We start from the raw sequence: 19,666 nt of genomic DNA on the forward strand, positions 1-19,666 counted from the left end.
GGTTAACAGAGGTGAAGCAAGGAAACACACGAACAGAGAAGGGGGAAAACGACGAAGGCAGGTGCGTGGGACTGCAGAAAGATTTGAAGATCAAAAAGCTATATGTGAGAGAACAAGATAGAGAGAGGGAGAGAGGTTCACTGAGGAAGCTGGTATCAAGTACGAGACACCGTACAACGAGGTGGGGTAGGAGAAACGGGGGAAATATGGAAAGATGTAATGAGACAGCCAAAGATGGAGGCTAGCGTTCGATTCCCTCTCTTTTTCCGGTTACAGATAAAGAGAGTGCAAAAAAGAAAGCAGATAAATGAGAGGTAAGGGCTGGATAGCCACACCTAACCTTTACGACGTCGAGACGATCGGTGGCAAAACTTCAGGGTGGTGGCGTACAACTTAATACATAAGAAATAAAGAGTGAAAAAAAGAGTCTTGGTCAGTCGTGGAGGCGACGTGAAAACTTCGTTGTTGCTGATTTTTTTTGACGGTATGTTTTGCTCGTTCGAGTAGTTTGTCCTTTTTTCGTGTGTGTGTGTGTGCGTGCGTGCGCGCGTGTGTAGTTTCAATGCCGCCCCTGATTCAGTTTTTCGCGCCAACAAAGACAACGTAGAATCGAACACCACGTCCTCTCTTGCCGACAGTGAGTTGCAGGATACACACACATACACACACGCCAAGACCTCTCAGTCAGTTCGGCAAAACAAACTGACAAAAATAGTTGCGTCAATTGGAGTGTGTGGGTGAGAGAGGGAGGGGGGAAGAAGGGGGAAGGAGTGCTTTTCGCGTGGCAGAATACTGAGAAGAGGTTACAGCGCAGCGAAAGAAAAGCGAACACCAGACTCGTGTCGCTGTGGGATGTGGGGCAACTTGTTTTCTTTTTCTTTTCGATGACCCTTTTTTTTCCTATGTCACCTCGCCACCTTGCAGTTACCGAGGGTGCTTGTCACGCGAAAGAGGTATCGGAGTCGTTGGCACGGCTTAGAGATCTGCAAGCACCGTTGGAGGGAACTGGAGGCAACAATGATGATGTGGAGTCACGCAGAGGACAAAAAGGGGTGGGGGGAATGGGCGGAGCGTAAAAAGAATTTGAGCTACGGAGGGGTTAGAAAGAACAGAGGAGGAAAAAGGTTTTCCTCTTTGTTTTGTCTTTTGACGGATCGAGGGTAATCGCGAGATCGGAAAAGGGGGAGAGGGAGGGGGGACGGGGAGGGAAGAGAAGAAGCAAAGAAAAAACGGAAGAATAAGAAAAGACACGAAAGGCTAAAGCGAGGCCAGAGAAGGGAAGAGATATCCAGCGGTCTGCAGGGAGTCGTGGTGAGGTTGCTTCGTGGGCGAAGTGATATGTGAGGGTGGTGGTCGGATCGACCGCACGCCATTTCATGGAAAAAGGGGTGTGAGCACGTGTGTGCGTATTTTCGGGAGAGGGGAGTAGAGATCGAGGAGGAGGCGATGCGCGAGGGAAGGCAAAGAGAAAACACATCAAGGGAGGGGGCGTGCTGTTTTCCGCAGCGCCGGCAGCGGAAGATGAGGTTTGAGCCCAGCATGTTGAGCATCTCCCAGGTTGGTGAGAATACCGAACACGGAGGACAGCTATTAGGAACCTTTGTGGCTGGAAAAAAAATTCAACGTTACATGAAGCATCGTGCGCTCACCCAATACTAAAAAATACGCAGGAGCCAATGTTCCATACAAGAGGGACCGACCCTTGGATATTAAGAAGCGAGCTCAAAGTTCGAGAAGCTGCACACGCAATGCGTGTGTCTGACATGTCGAGCGGCATCTCTCCACCCCGCCCATGTATTCTCTCACTCGTTCTTTCGGGCGATCGTTGCATGGTTGACATGCTTCGTTTCTTTTGTCTTTGCTTTCCACAATTTCCTGCTGCCGTCGGATATATATAGAGAGAGATATGTATCGTTTGTTTTTTTGTCTGGAGGGGGGAGGGCGGAGGGGAGACGCCGTCATCACGTACCCGCCTGAAACGATGCGAAATGATAGAGAACAAAGAAAGAGATGGAGATGCAGCGGAGGAGATTGGTAGTGGTGGCGGGAGGGGAGAAAGATCGCTTCCAGTGCCGCGATGAGAAGGGGTGGTGAGGACAGACGTGGAGGCTGGGAAAGGGTCGAGGGTAGGCCTGAAACAACAGCAATCAACAAAACGGCTAACGAAGAAGAACAGTAACGACAAACCCGAAAGTTGCCAAACCATCTAGGGGCCACACCCAACACGCACCACCGAGAGCGTGCCATCCGCACGAGTGAGAACGGTCTCTCGCATGGGCCAACTAAGATGATGAGAGAGAGAGAGAGCAGAGAGGTCGTTCAAGCTGGTTTCGTTGCTTTTCACAATGTTTGTGAGCGCCACACTTCTTTTGCCTTTCCTCGGATGTGTGCACGTGTCTTTCACTGTTGCCGGCTCAACGTGGTGTCGTTGTGTGTGTGTGTGTGTCCCACGCGTACTTGTACGCGATGACGAAGACAGTGCTGTACGGCTTGTAGCGATAACGCTTCTGGTACGCCGGCGAAACAAAGTCCTTGGGAGACGTCACACCTTCCGCGTCCGCCTTCACTGTGGCCTGCTACGACGGTGATGGGGGTGAGTGTGCGGCTGGTCCGTCATGGATGTTGCGCGCTCGTGGTGCTGCAGCCGGAGAGGTCATGCAAGTCCCCGCTTTCACCGCATGACTCTATCTCGTTCACGGTGAGGCTCCTCGCTTCCACCGAGAAGGCGTGTGACATTGGGCCCGAGAGAGAAGCGGCGCCGAGACGGCCACCATGATGTGAGCATGAGAGGGAGCGGCTTGTGGTGAAGTGGGGATGCGCACAAGGAGAAACGAGATAGAGAAACGATGAAGAGAGTGATGGAGGAACACGAATGGAGGAGAACCGCGTCACAGCAGAGACCTACGCCGCACAACTACATGCGCTACAAGGAGGAGGCGTTTTTTTTCCTTCTCGTCCCCAGTCCCACAACACGTCGGATGCGAGAGGAGAGAGAGTCCATCCAATGACTCGCACTCCTTCAACCCCTCGAGCAATGTGTGGTGGTACGCGCCACCTCACCATCGGCTTTCCTAGTCCGAGGTCAGGGGCAGTCATCGTGGGTCAAAAAAAATTGACCGTGGCCTTTCCCCCCGCTTCGCGCTGCACGTGCACCGCGCGGCCGTGAGACGGCGGCACACCGTCTCCGTTTCATGTACACGCACGCACGGGTAAACACATGCAGGAGACGAGTTGAACTATTGTCCCATCGTCGTGTTCGCGCCCCCTCCCCACTTTCGCAAAGATGGTTAGGCCTCAGCATGCCATGTGGCCTTTCGTTGTTTTTCATTTTCTTCCTGTCTTAATACGAAAAACGACACAAAAAGAAAGGAGGAACCGACGAAGAAAATAGAAAAGAGAGAGCCGAATAAAATAAAATAAGCGACTACATACATACAAATGGAAACAAAACAAAACACAAAAGACCGAGGGAGGAGAACAAAGGGGGGGGGGGCGGGGAGGGCCTGCAAAACAAACAAAAAAATCGAAGCCACGAAAGAAAGCGTGAAAAAAAAAGAAAAAAGCAAGGAAGACAGCCTTTGAACTGAGAGGGTCTTGTCAGTGTTGTTTTGGGGCAGCGAAATAAGGCGTGTCGCGGTCCGGTGGCAAAGGTCCCGAAATCGTCTTTTTTTTTGGGGGGGCGGGGTAGGGAAGAGGGGGTGGTTGTTTCGCACAAAGCCCGCCGACTGTCGCGCATGATCGACGACATCTTTTTTTTTCGTAAAACTTCTTTCGCCCGCCTCTTCTTTTGTCGTATAGCCTCAGCAATGGACCTGACAGAAGCCATTGCTTCTTCTCGTATGTTGCGTCCATGCTTGCTGTCTGCCAGCATTGCGTGCCGTAAGTTCTCCTCCTCGATCACGTGCGGACCATGAACATGAGGGTGCACATACCAACGAAAGAAAGAGGGGTGGAACAGCACCAGGGCACACCAGTCGGCTAAAACGACAGCGGGAGCAATAAAAAGTAAGCGAAGAAAAAAAAGATGTGCAGCGGAAAATGAACTTGCGTCGCGAGACTCCTCGAACACGTGCCCACGATTCGTTTAGCATGGAGGAGGCGCAAAGAAAAACAAAACAGAAAAGCAGTAACGCCGGAAATAATATATATATAAAGGAACAAAGGGGAAACGAAGACAAAGACGTCGAAGACACACAAGAGAAGCAGAAAGTACAGAAGAGATCGGGAGTGTGGAGAGCGAACGAGGTGCGCTTCTTTTTTTTTTCGTTGTGTGCGTGTGCGTTTGTGTGTCTTTTTCGTTGTTCCTTCCCTTTCTCAACATCTCACGTTTTTCTTTCGTGACGTCGCTGAGTCCGACCATGGCGGCCTCCGGCGATGTTTGTTCTCTTTTTCTTCTTGTCTTGCAACACGTCCTTTCATACCTTCTTCGGCGCCTGTTTCCTTTGTTTTTCTTTGGGCAACGCCACCACCGCTACCACCGCTACGTTGACCTCATTTTTCTTCATGGGTTTTACCAACGTTTGTCTTTTCTTTGCCATTGTACTTGGGGAGAGAGAGGGACAGGGAGGGGGAGGGGGGTGGCAGCGTTATTGAAGTCAGCGAAACAACGAAACAAAAGAAGCAGGTACGATCCGTGGTACCTCCCCACTCACCCCGACCCATTTTGGCCGCACCTCTCCGCCTGTCTTTGACATATCCTCGAGAACGACGGAAAAAGTCAAACAAGTCACACACATCAAAGGGCAAGTGCACCACACGAAAAAAGAAAAGACCATTGTAGGCGATCACACTTCATGTGCGCATACCCAGACAGACAGAAGGAGGGAGGGAGGGGGAGGAGAGGAGGGGAGGGGTAACAGGAGGTCGTATTCGGGGAAGACTAATCGGCTGCATCGGGCAGGGAAAGACTAATCAATCGCGTAACATCTATAGTGAAAGGGAGAGGGGGTGGGGAACAAACAACAACAAAGGATTTCGTATGATGACGTATGTGTGTATATACTTGTCAAGTTCTCGGAACGGGTGTGCAGAAAGGGAGGCAAAAAAAAGAGAAAGGCCAGGTAAAGAAAGAGGTGATCAAGCGGTGGTTGTGTGTATGGGGGAGGGGGGCTGGGAGAAGACCTACTCTCTGGTGCTTGTTTCATGACGGCTGCACTTTCTCGAGAAAAGATCAAGAGAACAGCAACAAAGACAGGGAGGCGAGGAGCATGCAATACAGAACGCGAACCGAAAGCAATAAACAAGAAAACGAGCGCACACATACACAACAACAGAAACAGGTGATGCGTATTTCTTTTCGTGAATTCGGTCCTCCGTTGAGTGCAAGCCAGCTGATCTCTCTGTGTGTGCGCGCAACATTGCTTTTTTTTTCTACGTCACTGCACCAACGCAAAAGAATCCGCGCTTCTTCTCATCGCCGCACCTGTCCCCCTCCCTTCGTCACCGTCGCGTGCTTTCACATCGCTCAGGCCACACCAGGAGGCTTGTACCTTCAAGATTCAACTTGGCATATAAAAAGCGTTTTCACCTTTCCGGGGACATCCCTCATTGCTCGGATACACACGGATTTGCTGTTGGTGTGGTCCACTGCGCAGAGAGAATGAAGTTCAGAGCTGCTACATGGCAAGAATCACATGCAGACATACAAACATGAGTAAGGCGTGACTAATGGACGGAGGGAAAGTGGGTGTGTGCATGGGAGGGGGAGAGGCGAGGTGCGAGACAAGAAGAATACTGCGGTTCTCTTTTTTTTCACGCCTTCTTTCACTTTTCCCTTTTTTTCGTTCGTTTCCTCCCACTTGTTTCGCACGTGCAAGGTCGTTCAGAAAAGACAAACAACGAAAAAAAAGATGCGTGTGTGTGCATACGCGGGTGTGCCCTATATATATATATACGTTATATAGATATATACATATACATATTGTGGTTGTCGTATTTCCGTTTTTTTTCCCGTCTCTTCTTACCATCGAAAACACACACACGCACACACACATACAAAGGGGCAGGGGACGTAAAGCTTGTAAGGCAAAAAATGAAGTGGCCAACACACAGAAAAAAAAAGATACATGAAAGGAAGGAGAATGCACGCAAACGAAACCTCCACGAAGACGGAAAACGACAAGAAAATATACGAAGAAACGAAGCAAAAAGAAAAAACACAGGAGAGACAATATGAGTGGTAGAAAGGGAGCAAGCATCGAAAGCTACGAGCGAAACAGTAACAAGAGGGGGGGAGGAAAAAAAAAGCACGCACACTCATGCAAGCGAACGAGAGAGAGAGAGAGCGGGGGAGCGAGGGAGTGAGGAGGGAACAGGGACATAAAAACCACAAACAAAAAGAAAAGGATGCTAGGGGGAAAAAAAGACAGAAGACATACAAAGAAAACCAAAAGAAAAAAGAAAAGGAAAACAGTCTCGTAAGCTGTGAGTCGAAGGGAGGGAGGGGGGGGGGGACAACGAAAGAACCACAGAGATATGAAGAGGAGAGAGGAGGGGAAGGGGAGAGAAAGAAGAATTGGTGTCACAATACAAGGAAAAAAAAGAGAGAAAGAGAGAAGCCACGAACAGAAAAAAACACACACACACAGAGACAAACCCAAACACGCCAACATATCAACAGGAAGAAAGGCAGAAGACAACAAACGTCAACAAAGGAGGTGAGGAGGTGGAGTGGGGGGAGCAAAGAAAAAGAGAGTGCTCACCAGTGGAACGGCTGCATGAGAGATGCTGACGTGAGTGCGCGCTGGGAGGAAGAGAAGAAACTGCGCGAAGTGGAACTAGTGATCGAGGGAGGGGGCAAAGGAGGCACGTGTAAAGTACACGGTGAACCGAATATGCTCTCTGTCCGTCGCCATTCTTTTCTTTTTCGCTGCTTTGAGAGTCCTCATTCCTCCGTGTCTCTGCGGCTTTTCACTATTTGTTGTGCTCTAAGTTGATGCGTGTGGAGTGTCACTGCTTCCTTGAAGGTACGAATTTGGTGTGTGTCTGGTTTGCAAACTCATGTTTAGTGTTCTGGTTGTCTTTGAGTGCGCCCGTGTGGCAGTCACTGTCGTTGCGGTGAGCGCTCTTTCGATCCTGAGAACCGATCGTCACTACTTCCCACCAGAACCGCGTGCGCTTGCTGCGATATGGTGCCAAACGTTCCTCTTTTTTTTTTCGACTGTCCGTTCGGGGAGGCATTAGACATGGCAGAGTGTACGCACTGTGTTCACATGATTGCGAATCCCGCTTCAGGGACCTGCTTCGAAGTGACTCGTGTAACTCAAGTGTTTTTCTTTTTCTTTGTTTTCGTTGTTTGGCCTTCGCTTGTGCTCGAGGAAGCACAACGCCAGCCAACGACAGACGAAAGAAACAAACAACAACAAAAATGAGAGAGCAACTGCTCTGCTGATGGACCGTCACTGCAGCAGTCCCCGTCCTTTTTTCTTTGTCCCCCCGTCCTCCGTGCGTAAAGCGATCCTCATGGGAGGAGGTTAGAACCGGAGGAGAGAACGGCGATAAAAGAGAGGAGGCAGAGAGCGGCTCCGAGACGGAGGCTGGCAGTTTCAAAAATGAAAAGAAAAACTGTGTGTGGATGGGTGGTGAAACACAATTCGCGTCCTTTGCGCAGTGTGCACACGACGTCGTCGACTAGTTCGGTTTCTTCTTTGATCCCTCCCGTGCGATAACGCAAAGGTAAGCACTGAGGTGAATACAGCCAACAAAAAAAACGTAGATCCCCGTCGACGCGCGCAGCCGACTACTACCACCAAAACACACACACACACAGAGCACACAGCACAAATGAAAAGAACAACAAAAAATAAGACATTGCATAATGGTAACGACGCAGTTGTCGACATCCTCCCTGCAGGTGCCCGCTTACGTGCACGGTCAGGTGGGTGCAGAGAAAGAGGGAGAAAAAAAAAACAGCGCGGCTCATCAGCTGGAGTAAAAAAGAAGTCGGGCACAGGCAGTGGACCTTTTGATAGAGGACCAAGCTGCCGCGGTGGAAGAAGGCGGGGGGAGGGCGATCCAGCTTGAGTGGAAGACAGACGAATACCGCCACCTACGAGCTGCGCCCCCCCCATTAGCCCCTCATCTATCGAACGGAGCAACGGTGTCGCGGCGCCCTTAGAGCCAACCACAAGCTCCTTCTCACCTTCCCTGACAAGACACATGGCGGAATCAAACGCGGGACGAGACAGCCATTTAGCTGAGTTGAGCAAAGCACCGAACGAAAGAAAAAAGCAAAAAAAAACGACACACACGCGCAACAACCGAATCCCGTCAAAAAAAAAAATAATGTCTCATTGACGAAGCTGAGCTCACAGTCGGAAGAGAGACGAAATGGAGAGAGGGGTGGGGGCGTGAGGAACAGACGGTGTAGCTCTTCCTCTCTCTACATATCTTTTTCTTTTTGCAGCCGCGAGAACGACGGTGAGATATATTGATAGACAGAGATGCAGCCGTCACTTATCTGCGCGTAGGTCAACAGCGCGCACACATATACCCCATAAGAACACGCAGCTGCTCCGTCTACTCCCTCATCACTGGCGAGCGAGCCATGGACAACGCAGACATCCTTGAAAACAGAGAGTCACCATCAGAAAGCGAATGTCCGATAAAAGACGAAATGATCAGTCAAAAATGGAAGATAACAAGGTTTGTTGGGGTGCTCGAGCAGAGGCAGTGCGCACGCAACACCCCGCTGGTAAACTGATGATCAGAAACACGACGAAGAGAAGAGCTCAATGCAGAAGACAGAGGACAGGGGCAAGAGAAGATACCCAGCCTACAACAACGAGCGGAAACGCGCGGTGATGATAAAGCACTCACACACACCGTCCTACTTGCCTCCATCGCTCTTTCCCGCGCTATGCGTGTGAGTGTGTGTATTCGTGCACAGACACACATCAACGCCCACATTCACATGAGCGAATAATAATAATAAATCGAGGGCGACTTGTGTACGGGAAACGTCCAGTGCACAAATTTTCAAGTGAGGTATCACACGAAAATTGCTGCAACAATGAGCAGGTTTACACGCCTGTGTGTAGAGGCCGTCGCTTCTCGCGTTTGTGTGTGCGCGCGCGTGTACGTGCGAGAGTATTGGCAGCAAACTACCAATGACACATGCAAACACAGAGAGAGAAAAAAGAAAGCGATAAAGGAGACAAAGGCGAAGAGTGGGGCGGAGTGCACATAGGCAAGGAAGCAGCGTCGTCAGAGCGGACTGCGACAGGGACAGAGGCAACCATGACAGCCAAGAACAAAAGAAAACGGAGGTTAAACAAGAAAAAAAAACGAAGTACACCAACACGGGAAAAACAAGACACACACACACACACACAAAGGCAACCACACAAAAAAGAAAGCCACACGGCGAGAGAGCGAGCGAGAATGTATGTATGCGTTTCCATGGACGTTGGACTGGGTATGCGCATGTGGATGAGGACGCACGTGTTCGTCACGTACGCTCTCCACACGCATGCAAGCGGCTGCACGCAGGACGCATACACAGAGCGACAGCGGGGGGGGGGCTAAAAGTGACACGAGGCGAAACAAGTTTGTTCACGGGCGCGTCGTCATTCTCTGCCAAATGGCGAAGCAAAACAAAACGGAACGAGATAACGAACAAGAAAGGCTCAGGGGAAGTTAAAACGCAAATTGAAAAACAAAAAAAAAACAAAGAGCGAAGAAACAATGCAAGGGGAAAAACTGAAGAAAACAAACCGAAGCCGAAAATCAGGGAAACGCGAGGGAAACACAGTTACAGACGAGAACCACAAAATAAAAAAAAACGAAACCCCCCACATCAAACAACAAAAAAAACGACTACACGTGCAAACACAGACCCACACACGCATGCACCCACTGGCACACACGTGCGTGGAAAAAAAAAGAGCAAAGAAACGTACAAAATAAAAAATCAAAGAAAAAATTACCAAACGGTTTCCTTAATCGATCATAAAGCAAGAGAGAGTGAGAAGCAAAGGTGGGGAGAGAGGGAGGGGAGGGGAGGGCGAAGAGACAGGGAAGAGAGGGGGCGCAGAAACGTCCCATCTCGACGGAATACATGCCGTTTCCAACGACGAAAGAGAGCCCCTGGGGTGTTGAGAGAGCGGGGGAGAACGAGGAGTTTTCTTCTCGACCGCCATTTAAGGCATGAGGGTCTCTCTCTTCCAGTGAGTTCACGATAGATCGTCATTCCTGAGGTCGTAGCGTCTTCGTTAGTAGACTTTTACACGGAGCGCAGAGGTAGAAAGGTTTGCTTAAGCGGTCTTCTCGTAGGCGATCCAGTTCACGCTGTAGGGGTCGAAGCGGAAGCGCTTGGGGTACGCCGGTGGGGTCGCCAGCTCCTCAGCCGCCGCTGCCGCTGCCGCCAAGGTCTCGGACTCCTTGAGGGCGACCTCGTAGGCCGGCGGGGGCTGTCCAAACACAACGCGCTCCGCCACGTCACCAGCGGCGTCATTAGACTGCGTATCGCTCAGCTGGGGACTCCCGGACTTGGACAGGTCCTCGAAGTTCAGGCTAGCGGAGCTCTTCGCAGTCATCCGTGCCGGCGCGTACGCGGCGGGGGAGACAGGCTCGCTATGAGAGAAGGCGCAACTATCCCCGAACGGGCATGTCACACCAAGAAGGAAGTAGCGGCACGCCTTCGTCTTCAGTTTTGTCACGTCGATCTTCTTGCTCAGGTGGGCTAGGGGGGACATGGGCGACAGCGTGTACTCAGCGCCGGCCACGCTGGCCTCCTCGTAGGACGGAATGCGAGCAAGCTGCATGATGGTCTGTACTGGGTATGTCTGTTTTTCCGTTGCTTCCTTTGCGGCTAATGCTGTGTTCGCGAAGAGAATCACGCAAAACGACTTCCGGTCTGTGTCTGGTGTGTGCGTAGATTGTGTCCGTGTAAGCGCAAGAAGGAGGCAACACACCAATCGAAGCACAACGCCCGAGGCACACTGAACGAGAAGCGGGGCGCGCGAAAAAAAAAACGAAAGGAACGCACAAAAGCGAAGTCACTGGCCTGGAGATAGCGAGAAGGGGTGGGGAGTGTCTCGGCAAAGGGAGATGACAAAGTTTTGCACCAAAGAACAACGGCAGAAGGGAACAAGGAGTGGAACCTTTCAGGGTGGGGAGCACAGAGCCTTGAAAAGAGTGGGGATGGAGGAGGGGAAGGGGGGCGGGCGGGCCAGAGGACAGAAATGGTGAGAGCGCGAAAATGACAACGAAGAGAATGAGGGCTGAAAGAGGGAGGAGCTGAAGAGACAACGAGTTGCTTTAAACGGTGGTGAAGACAATGTTCGAGTAGGGGTGGGGGAGGGCTAAGAGGTGCTGTTGCGCAAGCAAAACTGCACACATCAAGACATGCGGTGCACGTGTACACGAGTATGTGTGTATGGTTGTGTGTGAAGGTGTGTGTGGGGGAGGGGGCAGGGGCACCAAGTAGAGAAACGTATGTGTAGGAAGAAGAGAGCACGGAGAGGGGAAAAGTCGAAAATGAAGCGAATCGAGTAAATGGATTTCGCACACGCATGTGAGCATGGCGTCTGGTCAGAGAGTTTGCATCCAGAAAGAGAGAGCCCTCAATGCGGGTCCCCTTCCTTCCGAAGGGGGCGCGGTACAGCGGCTCTTTCAAGCCTATTCGACCCCTGCAGTCACGCATGCGATTACACTCCTGTTCCGCAGAGGCGACATGCGCCATGGGCGTAGTTCTTCTCCCTCTTCGTGCGCGTGACCTTCTCGGCTGCGTCGGCTGACGCAGACCTGTGGTTCAGACTAACTGCCGTTCCCAATTCGCGGACGTTATGTTGTTCCTTCACTTTCCTTTTCGGTGTCAAGCGCAGGTTGCCGCGGGGGTCGGTGTGGGTGGGTGGGTGGGTGGGGGAGGGTGTGCATCCATCCTATGCCAGGAAAGAAAAAGGCGAAGATGACCAGCAACAAGAAAAAAGAAACTGAGAGGACAATACAAATGACGAAACACGCAAAAGAAAAAAACAAGAAACAAGAAAAGCTATGCGAAAGCACGTCGCTGCCCTAGCGAAGATATCTGGACAGAGCGCCTTTACGATATCCACGGGTTACCTCTACGGTAGAGCATGGGCTGTCTAGAATGGCGGTGGGTTAGCAGGGAGGTCCTCGAGCGGTGGCGGATCTGAGCGTGTGTTCGCTTCCGTTGTCGCCGGTGCTGTCAAGGAGAGAGTGGCTGCCGTTGCGCCAGGGTGGGTGTTGCTGCTGGTGGTCAAGTAGCCGCCAAAATGGGTCTGCGTCAGGAACATATCGTGGCTCTGATTCTTATATTTGGCCCACACGTGGCTCTTATCCAGCAACGCCTGGATGTGCGGGGTATGCACTTCGTCCGGGACAGCGAGCAGCGCCTTGATAACCTTGACCAGCGCAGCGCGAATGGTCGCAGCGCTCACAGCCGCTGCCGCACTCGCCGAATCTGGCAAGCCTTCTTCCAGGTACTTTAGCAGCGTCTCTGGAATATGGTCGCGCAGTGCGTACTCGAGCAAGCGGGAGCGCCGCGTTGCATTGCTGAGGAACCCCTCCAGTGTCTGCAGCGCCTCCATAGTAAGAGCAGGGTACTGCTGAATGACGTTGACAAGCGAGGGCAGCACATCCGCAGAGCTGCTCGTGGACTCGACGCACACGGCAGAACGACTCATCTCGCGCAGCCACCGTAGCGAATAACGGACAACTGCCTCGTTGGTGGCGTGGTCCGCTGCCCCAGGAGAAAGCTGCCGGTCAACCTTGCTGCCGTAGCCGAGCGACGTCATGTAGTCACGAAGCCCCGGCGAGTTGCTCAGCAGAATCTCGCCCGCCTTGGTCAGCAACTCGAGCATGTCAGTGTCCGGCGCAGCAGCCGCGTCACCGGAGAGGCCCACGGTCGGAGAGGTTGCCTTGCTCGCCTCCTCCACAAAGCGCTCCAGCAGCGACACCAAAAACTCTTTGGGATGGCGCACCGCCCAGCCGGGCTGCTGCACGTACAGCGCCACGTATACTCCGCCAACCTGGAGACGGCGCAGACGGCGATCAGCGTCACCAGCGTCGCCGCTGCTTCCATCGAAGCTACTCTGCGTGGCGCCCATACTGCTGCCGACTATGTCCGATGGCTTCCAGCACGCAAGCGCGTCGGTGGAGATGGCGGCGACAATTTGTCGGCGACTCGCCTGCAGCTGCTCTACTAGTTCCTCCCTCTGAGATTTGGTCCACAGTAGCTCGGGGTTCTCCTGCCACGCGTCCAGCATTCGGCACGCTTGCTTCACGTTCTCCTTCATCATCTCCAGAAACGCCGGCGGCAGGTACTTGGAGGAGCGGATGAAGAGCTGTGGCCCAACTAGCCGATCCTCGTAGCCTTTTGCCAGGCACCGACAGCACTCCTCGCGCACCTTCTCCCGGGGCGAAGTAGCGTACATGGACAGCAAGAAGACGTAGAGCCCACGGTCAAGGCTCTGCTGCACGAGGGTGCGGTGGGTAAGCATGAGCCGGATAAGCGCCAGCACCGCATCCGGCTCCTCTGACGAAAGCGCCGACGCACCGTGTGCGTTGTCGTGGCGTTCCAGCATCCGTTCCAGCAAGAGCACGACAGCCGTCATGGCGGTCTCGACCATCGAGAGCGCCTGCAGACAGGCGTCTGAGGAAAGAAACTTCGACAACGCCTGCGCAATTTCAACAAAAACGGTGCCTCGCATGTCGTCCTCGTCCTCTGCCTCCGCGACGCCTGCCGTCTCCACGGCTAAGGAGGGGGTAAGGAGAGCAACCAGTGACTTCATCTGCTTGGACGCAGTCGCAGAGAGCGTCTCGGTGTAGCCGCTGCTCAGCAGTCGCAGTGACTCAGCCGCCAACAGCGGGGCCTTCCGCAATGTAACCCGGTTCGCTGAGGGGGACGGCGCTGGTAGCGCCGCCGCGTCGTCGTCCTTCCCGCTCGCCACGCCGGCCTCTTTCTTGAGCAAGAAGAGAAGCAGAGCCATGAAGAAGCCGACGGGGTTCTGGATCGGGTAGTTCGGCTGGGCAATGAACAGACGCAGGAAAACACCGCCGATGACCACCTCGCTCGCGTGCAACGAGTACGTGAAGCCCGCAACGCTCGTGGACAGAGAGGGCAAGTCGGTGGCGCCAAGGGCGGCCTCGCGGAACTGCTTCGAGTTCATGTGCAGTAGCTCCCCCAGCTCGGCACGGCACGAGTTGTTCCATAGGAAGTACGGCGTATCGGAGTTGGAGTTCAGCAGCATCAGTACCTCCGCTTCGCTGTCCTGCTGCCGCTCCATCTTGTAGAGAATGAAAGGGGTGAGGAGTCGCTGCAGGAGTTCATACACGCCGGCGTGCCGCTTCGTCTGGGCGTTGTCGTCGGCAGCCACCTCCGCTACCCCGCCGTCACTGGCCGCAGCGTCCTCCCCGTCTTGCGCAGCGGTGCCGACGGCATTGTTGACCGCAATGGAACGGAGACGTGAAATGCCAGAGAGGGCGTAGATGGCATGCAAGGCGAAGATGGCGGCGCGGTTGGCAAAGAGCTGCGTGTGATGCTCCTCATCGAGGCCGACGCCGGCATTGTCGAGGGAGGCATCGTAGGAGAAGAGCGGCTGAAGCAGGTGCCACACACACCCGTAGCGAACCAGCTCCGACTGCATCTTCTCACTACGCGACTCACTTGCGCACGCCTGCGTGCACGCCCGCGACAACTCCGGGGCCTGATAGTAGGCGATACCCTTCGCCGTCAGGTACGGAATCTGCTCCTCGCGCAACATCTTGAGACGGCAATCCGGGAAGCGGGCGCTGATGGAGAAGGTGAGCATGCAGTGCGTTGCAATTCGCACGTGCACCTCCGTGTCGTGCGAGTTAGGTGTTATGAGGTCGAAGCAGTAGGTGGCGATGTCGGCGAGGAGGTGAATTCCATTCTCCTCCTGCAGCTCGTCGGCGTTCAGCGGGGCGTTGCGGATCGTGAAATAGCAGAGCTCCGTTGCCGGGTCGAGGAGAACGATGTCCTTGTGCAGTGCATCCGGCGCGCGGAACTCATTCTCGATCAGGCGCAGTAGAAGCCCGAAACCGGCGTACTTGTACTGCCGCAGCGTGGCGCCGCACCGCTTGTATAGGATGGTCTGCGCCTTGAGCATCAGTGAGATCTTGTACGGGCTCGGCTCACTGGATTCCACCGAGTCGGCCGCCAAGAATTCGTAGGCGCGCTGGATCTGTTCAAACGCCTCCCGGCCGTTGGGGTTCTTGTCGGGGTGGTAGCGTGCGGCGAGCTGGTAGTAGGCCTTGCGCATCTCCTGCTTCGATGACTGCGGCTGCAGCTCCAGCATTTCGTAGCATTTCTCCCGCGTCAGCGAGGACGGCTGCTTGTTCAGTTCCTCCCGCCACTGCCGCAGTACATCGGTGAGGAAGCGCACCGCGTCTCGAACCGGCCAGTTCGGAAAGCGCAGCTCGTCGCAGAAGTGGCGAAGATAGTACTGACAGCAGAACAGTTCCTTCTGCAAGGACTCGTACTGCACCCCCACAATGGGACAGTACTGGTAGACAACGGTGTTGTTGCCCAGCAAACGCGGCGTGAAGTCGGCCACGTGTGCGGCAACCTTGGTCGCCAGGTACTGCCGCATGGACGGGGACCAGATTGCCTCCGGGTTGTCGTACTCGCCGAGCAGCACGTCCGCAAAGGCCTCGGGGCCGTGGTGGGTGAGATAGCACACCATTGCCGGCGGCAGCAGTGGCGCCAGGATGCTGTCGCGCACCAAGTCGTTCGTCGCCGCCGTGTACTGGAACGACTGTCGATGATGCGTCGCGGCAAGCAGGCGGCACATGGGCAGCACATCGGACGCAGTGTAGAGGCACGAGAAGAAGAAGACGCCGGTAAGAAAGAAGCGGCCGACGAACGGGTTCGCCTCCATCAGCGATAAAAGAAGTGTGTGCACCCGCGAGCACACGCCGCTGTCGAAGGTGAGCAGCAGCTGCACCAGATGAGGAAGGATGGAGGGGCTGCTGAGGATGCGCTTCACTTTTGGCTGCGGTTGCATGATCGCACCCTCGTCGTTCAACGAGGGATAGTGCTCGCACAGGAGAAGAAAGACATCGAGCACCGTGCACGTCACCTCCGTCAGCGTCAGGATGGAAGGCTGATCGGCGCTCAAGATGCCCCAGCGCAGCTGCGCGACGGCGCCGAACTCGCGCCAGCCTGACATGCCTTGCGCCCACACCTTGCTCGTCGCCGTCACCTCGCCCTTCTTGTAGAGCTCCTTGAGCTCGGAGAAGGAAACCGGCCCAGCCTTGGCACCGTTCTGGGTGTAATGCCACTCCTTCTCCCGCCCCTGCATCTCCTTGAGACTACCAGCGTACTCGATCGCGTTGGACACAGACTTCAATTGTGGACGGTCGATGTGCAAGTGAGCCACCGTCACCAGCTCCATCAGCGGCGCCAGGCCGTCGTGGTCCAGAAAGAGCTTGATGTTGTGGCGTGCCTTGAGCAGGTGAGCGAGCAGTAGCAGCAGGCGGTCTCGCATCATCGGGTCCACGGTTTTCTCCAGCATCTGCAGCAGGAACGGCACATCGTGAAACTCGCCAATTTCCTCTGCGTAGTGCGTGTACAGCAGCGCCAACCCGTGCAGGCACTCGAGTTTGCTCTTGGTGTCCTGGACAAGCAGGAAGCGGTGGTACATGTCGTTGAAGAACTCCCGCGGCCGCGCGATCATCGGGTGCGCGTCCTCGAACAACAGGCGAGGGTAGTGTTGTCCGATCTTGAGCTCCGAGTCGAGACTGTGGTAAACGACCTCGAACTCGGCGTAGTTCCATGCGATCAGCTTCTCCCGACGCATGTCGCTGTATTGCCGGAACGCATCCAGCTCCGCCTGCACGGCAGCCTTGAGCTCTGCCCGGGTGGTGTGGTTCCAGATGAGGTCCGGCCGCAGGTGGTCCAGCTTCGCTTGATAAAAGAACATGCTCCAATTGATCGTCGGCGTCACATTCACGTTGCGCACGCGGTACCGCACGCGGCCGCCGTCAGCGGAGGCGGCGTTCGCCGCGTATGAGCTCCCAGTCGCTGTCAGTCCGTTGCTAACGCCACGGTTCGCCTCCAACGTGACGTCGCGCGGGTTGAAGGACTTCTTGAACCAGCCTGTCTTCGACTCACGGAACGCCGCCGTCATCTGGGTCACCTTCTTCCGTTCCTCCAGCTCCTGCTCATTCGGTGGCGCCTGCTCCTGCGACTGCAGAAAGTTCAAAAGTGTGAGGGGCACCATGCGCCGCAGAATGTCCTGTGCCGGCACGTTGCAGTGCGCCCAGTAAGCGATGAGCCGCCGCGCCAGGTCGCGAAGCTTCCGATTCGACGAGAAAACGGCCGTGTTGAACTGCGTCAGAATGCCTCCCTCTGACAACGCAAGCTGTTGCATGCGCTCAAACTGCGTCTTGTCGCCCTCCTCCATCACCACCCGAATGAGTTGGCCAGCGGTGTAGCGAATAATGTCGCACGTGCGCCCCAGCAACTCGAACAAGTGCCGCCCCAGAATGTCGACCAAGTCCCCCAAAATGCGCTGGAAGTGCGCTGGGTCGGTGGTGCTGCTATACGGCGGGCAGAGCGCGAACTCGAAGAAGAAGAGCAGCTCCAACACTAGCAGCGACGCGCTCTCGTTCGGGATATGATCGCGCAGCACCTCCATCAGACTTCGAATAAAGCCCTCTGCGCTCAGCAGTCGGTTCTTGTTCATAGACTCGTGCTCGATCTCGTAGTGGTTGTGGAACGGGGTCATGAGCGTGTTCAGGAACTCGATCACGGCGAAGGAGACGGCCAGGTTGTTGAGCCGGAGCGCCTGCACCGAGTAGACGCCGACCGACTTGAACAGCGATGGGACCAGTGCAATGGAGCTGAACCCCACTCTCGACACGGAGAGGCGGCCCAGAGCCTGAAACTGTTCCACAATGAACTGCTGATTCACCGCGTCGAGCGTTACGCCGCTACTACCGCTGCTGCTGCTGCTTTCATGGGCATCACTACCAGACGGCTTCACCCATGTAAAGTGCTTCAGCACCGCTTCCACGGCGTTGAAGATGAGCTTCTCGCGATTCTCTGAGAAGAGTCCGTCCCTGTTCTCGCTCCACGTCAGCCCTGTTCTCGGGACGTTGGCGTTGAAGAGCTCCAGCGACGCCATGAGGCCCGCTCTCACGCCGTCCTCTGTCGAGCCCGTCGCGTCCACTGCGACCGGAGCGCCAGCAAGGCGACCTTCGACGAGCCCTTTGAGTAGCAGGCTCTCCACTTCCTCAGTGACGGGGGTGTCGAGAGAGGAGAGTCGGTTGCGGCGAAGCAGTGGCCGCGCCATGACACACACGTTTCCGTCGCCGGCGCTGTAGCACGCCGTGAGCACATGCGCCAGAATCGTGTCGCGAGCGGGTGACTGGTACGACTTCATGATAGGTGAGTCCTTGAAGAGGATTAAGAAGCGCTGATCATCGTCCTCGCAACGCACGAGTGCAAAGATGGTGTGGAGAAAGTGTGCACTAATCGGGTTGTAGGTCACGGGGTCGCGCTCAACAATGGCAACCTGCGTGGTGCTCAGCAACCGACGCACCGCGCCGTCGCGCTGCTTTGGGGAATGCTTTAGGACGCTGAACTCTTCCACAGCCTCGAGCGAGTCACGGCGGATGCCGAGGCGTTCGGAGTCAAACACGCTCTGCTGCAAGACGTTCATCTCACGATATCGTGGCAGTCCAATGTACTCCGTCGCGTTCCGGTAGATCGACTCGATCAGTAGCTTCACATTAGCGACGTCGTAAAGGTGCATTTTCATCTCCGTCCCGTACGCGATGACGATGCTGCCCGGTCGGTCTGCAATCGTGGTGATGCCCCGGATACTGCAAAACAGATACTCGCCGACCTTATCATACTCTGGAGGTGCGCCCGTCCCGCGTTTGGCGACTGTCGGCGATGCCGACACTTGCGAACTTGAGGCGCCACTGTCCGCAGGCCCGTTGGCAGCCGTGTTGTCTCCGATACGGCATAGCTGCTCAACACCAGTGGCTGTCACTCGTAGAGTGCACGGTCGAAGCGTTTCATGGATGGTATACTTCATTGCCCCATATACCTGCACCGTTAGGGAGGCACGGTAATTGCAGTCGAAACACAGTCTGTACCGGTTCACATCCGTCAGCAGCTGCGCCCGCTCTTCGTCGGTCCCGCACGAGAAGCGCAGCTCCTCTGCTCTGCTGCCGTTGCTTTGGGTGATGAGCAGGAAGTACCCATTGCCAACGCCCTCGGCAACAATGCTGCGCACGCTCGAGGTGTAGGGCCAGTAGTTCGTAAGTTTTGTCAGTGACCGCACGTCGCACGTGGCGATGCCCTGTGGCCCTACGCAGAAGATTCGCGTGTACTTGCCTCTCCACGAATGCTTCGTCACGGTGTAGCAAGAGGTGAACGAACGGTGGTCGAGCGGCGCGCTGCTTGCAGCCAAAGAGCTAGACATGACACTGCTGATCGTTGTCGACATCATTGGTGGAGAAGTTCCTTGGCCGTTCGTCACGGAGTCCAAATAGAGATACAGCTAAGCAAGAGAAGCGCAAACAACAACAAAGACGGAGAGTCACAGCACACACCGAAGCTGGTGGACAGACGGCGCCGTCAATACCCCCACCCGCTCCCCTCTCCCCCTCCCACACAAAACAGAAAAAAATTGACCGAGAGAGAGACACGAGAAACAAAAGAGGCGAC

The 19,666-nt window shown here is 54.7% G+C and overlaps 2 protein-coding genes across 2 annotated transcripts; both read right to left on the bottom strand.

The window, feature by feature from the left end:
- Positions 1–10,253: 10,253 nt before the first annotated feature.
- LMXM_29_2200 (conserved hypothetical protein) lies at positions 10,254–10,763 on the bottom strand (the record flags this gene model as incomplete). Its single annotated transcript, XM_003877315.1, has 1 exon — positions 10,254–10,763. The coding sequence occupies one exon, from the start codon at positions 10,761–10,763 to the stop codon at positions 10,254–10,256; it is 510 nt and encodes a 169-aa protein (XP_003877364.1).
- A 1,323-nt stretch (positions 10,764–12,086) lies between these two features.
- Positions 12,087–19,445, bottom strand: LMXM_29_2210 (putative endosomal trafficking protein RME-8; the record flags this gene model as incomplete). The annotated part of the gene is made up of 1 exon (XM_003877316.1): positions 12,087–19,445. The coding sequence occupies one exon, from the start codon at positions 19,443–19,445 to the stop codon at positions 12,087–12,089; it is 7,359 nt and encodes a 2,452-aa protein (XP_003877365.1).
- Positions 19,446–19,666: the final 221 nt, after the last annotated feature.

This window comes from Leishmania mexicana, chromosome 29, assembly GCF_000234665.1.
Source record: "Leishmania mexicana MHOM/GT/2001/U1103 complete genome, chromosome 29".
Taxonomy (NCBI): domain Eukaryota; phylum Euglenozoa; class Kinetoplastea; order Trypanosomatida; family Trypanosomatidae; genus Leishmania; species Leishmania mexicana.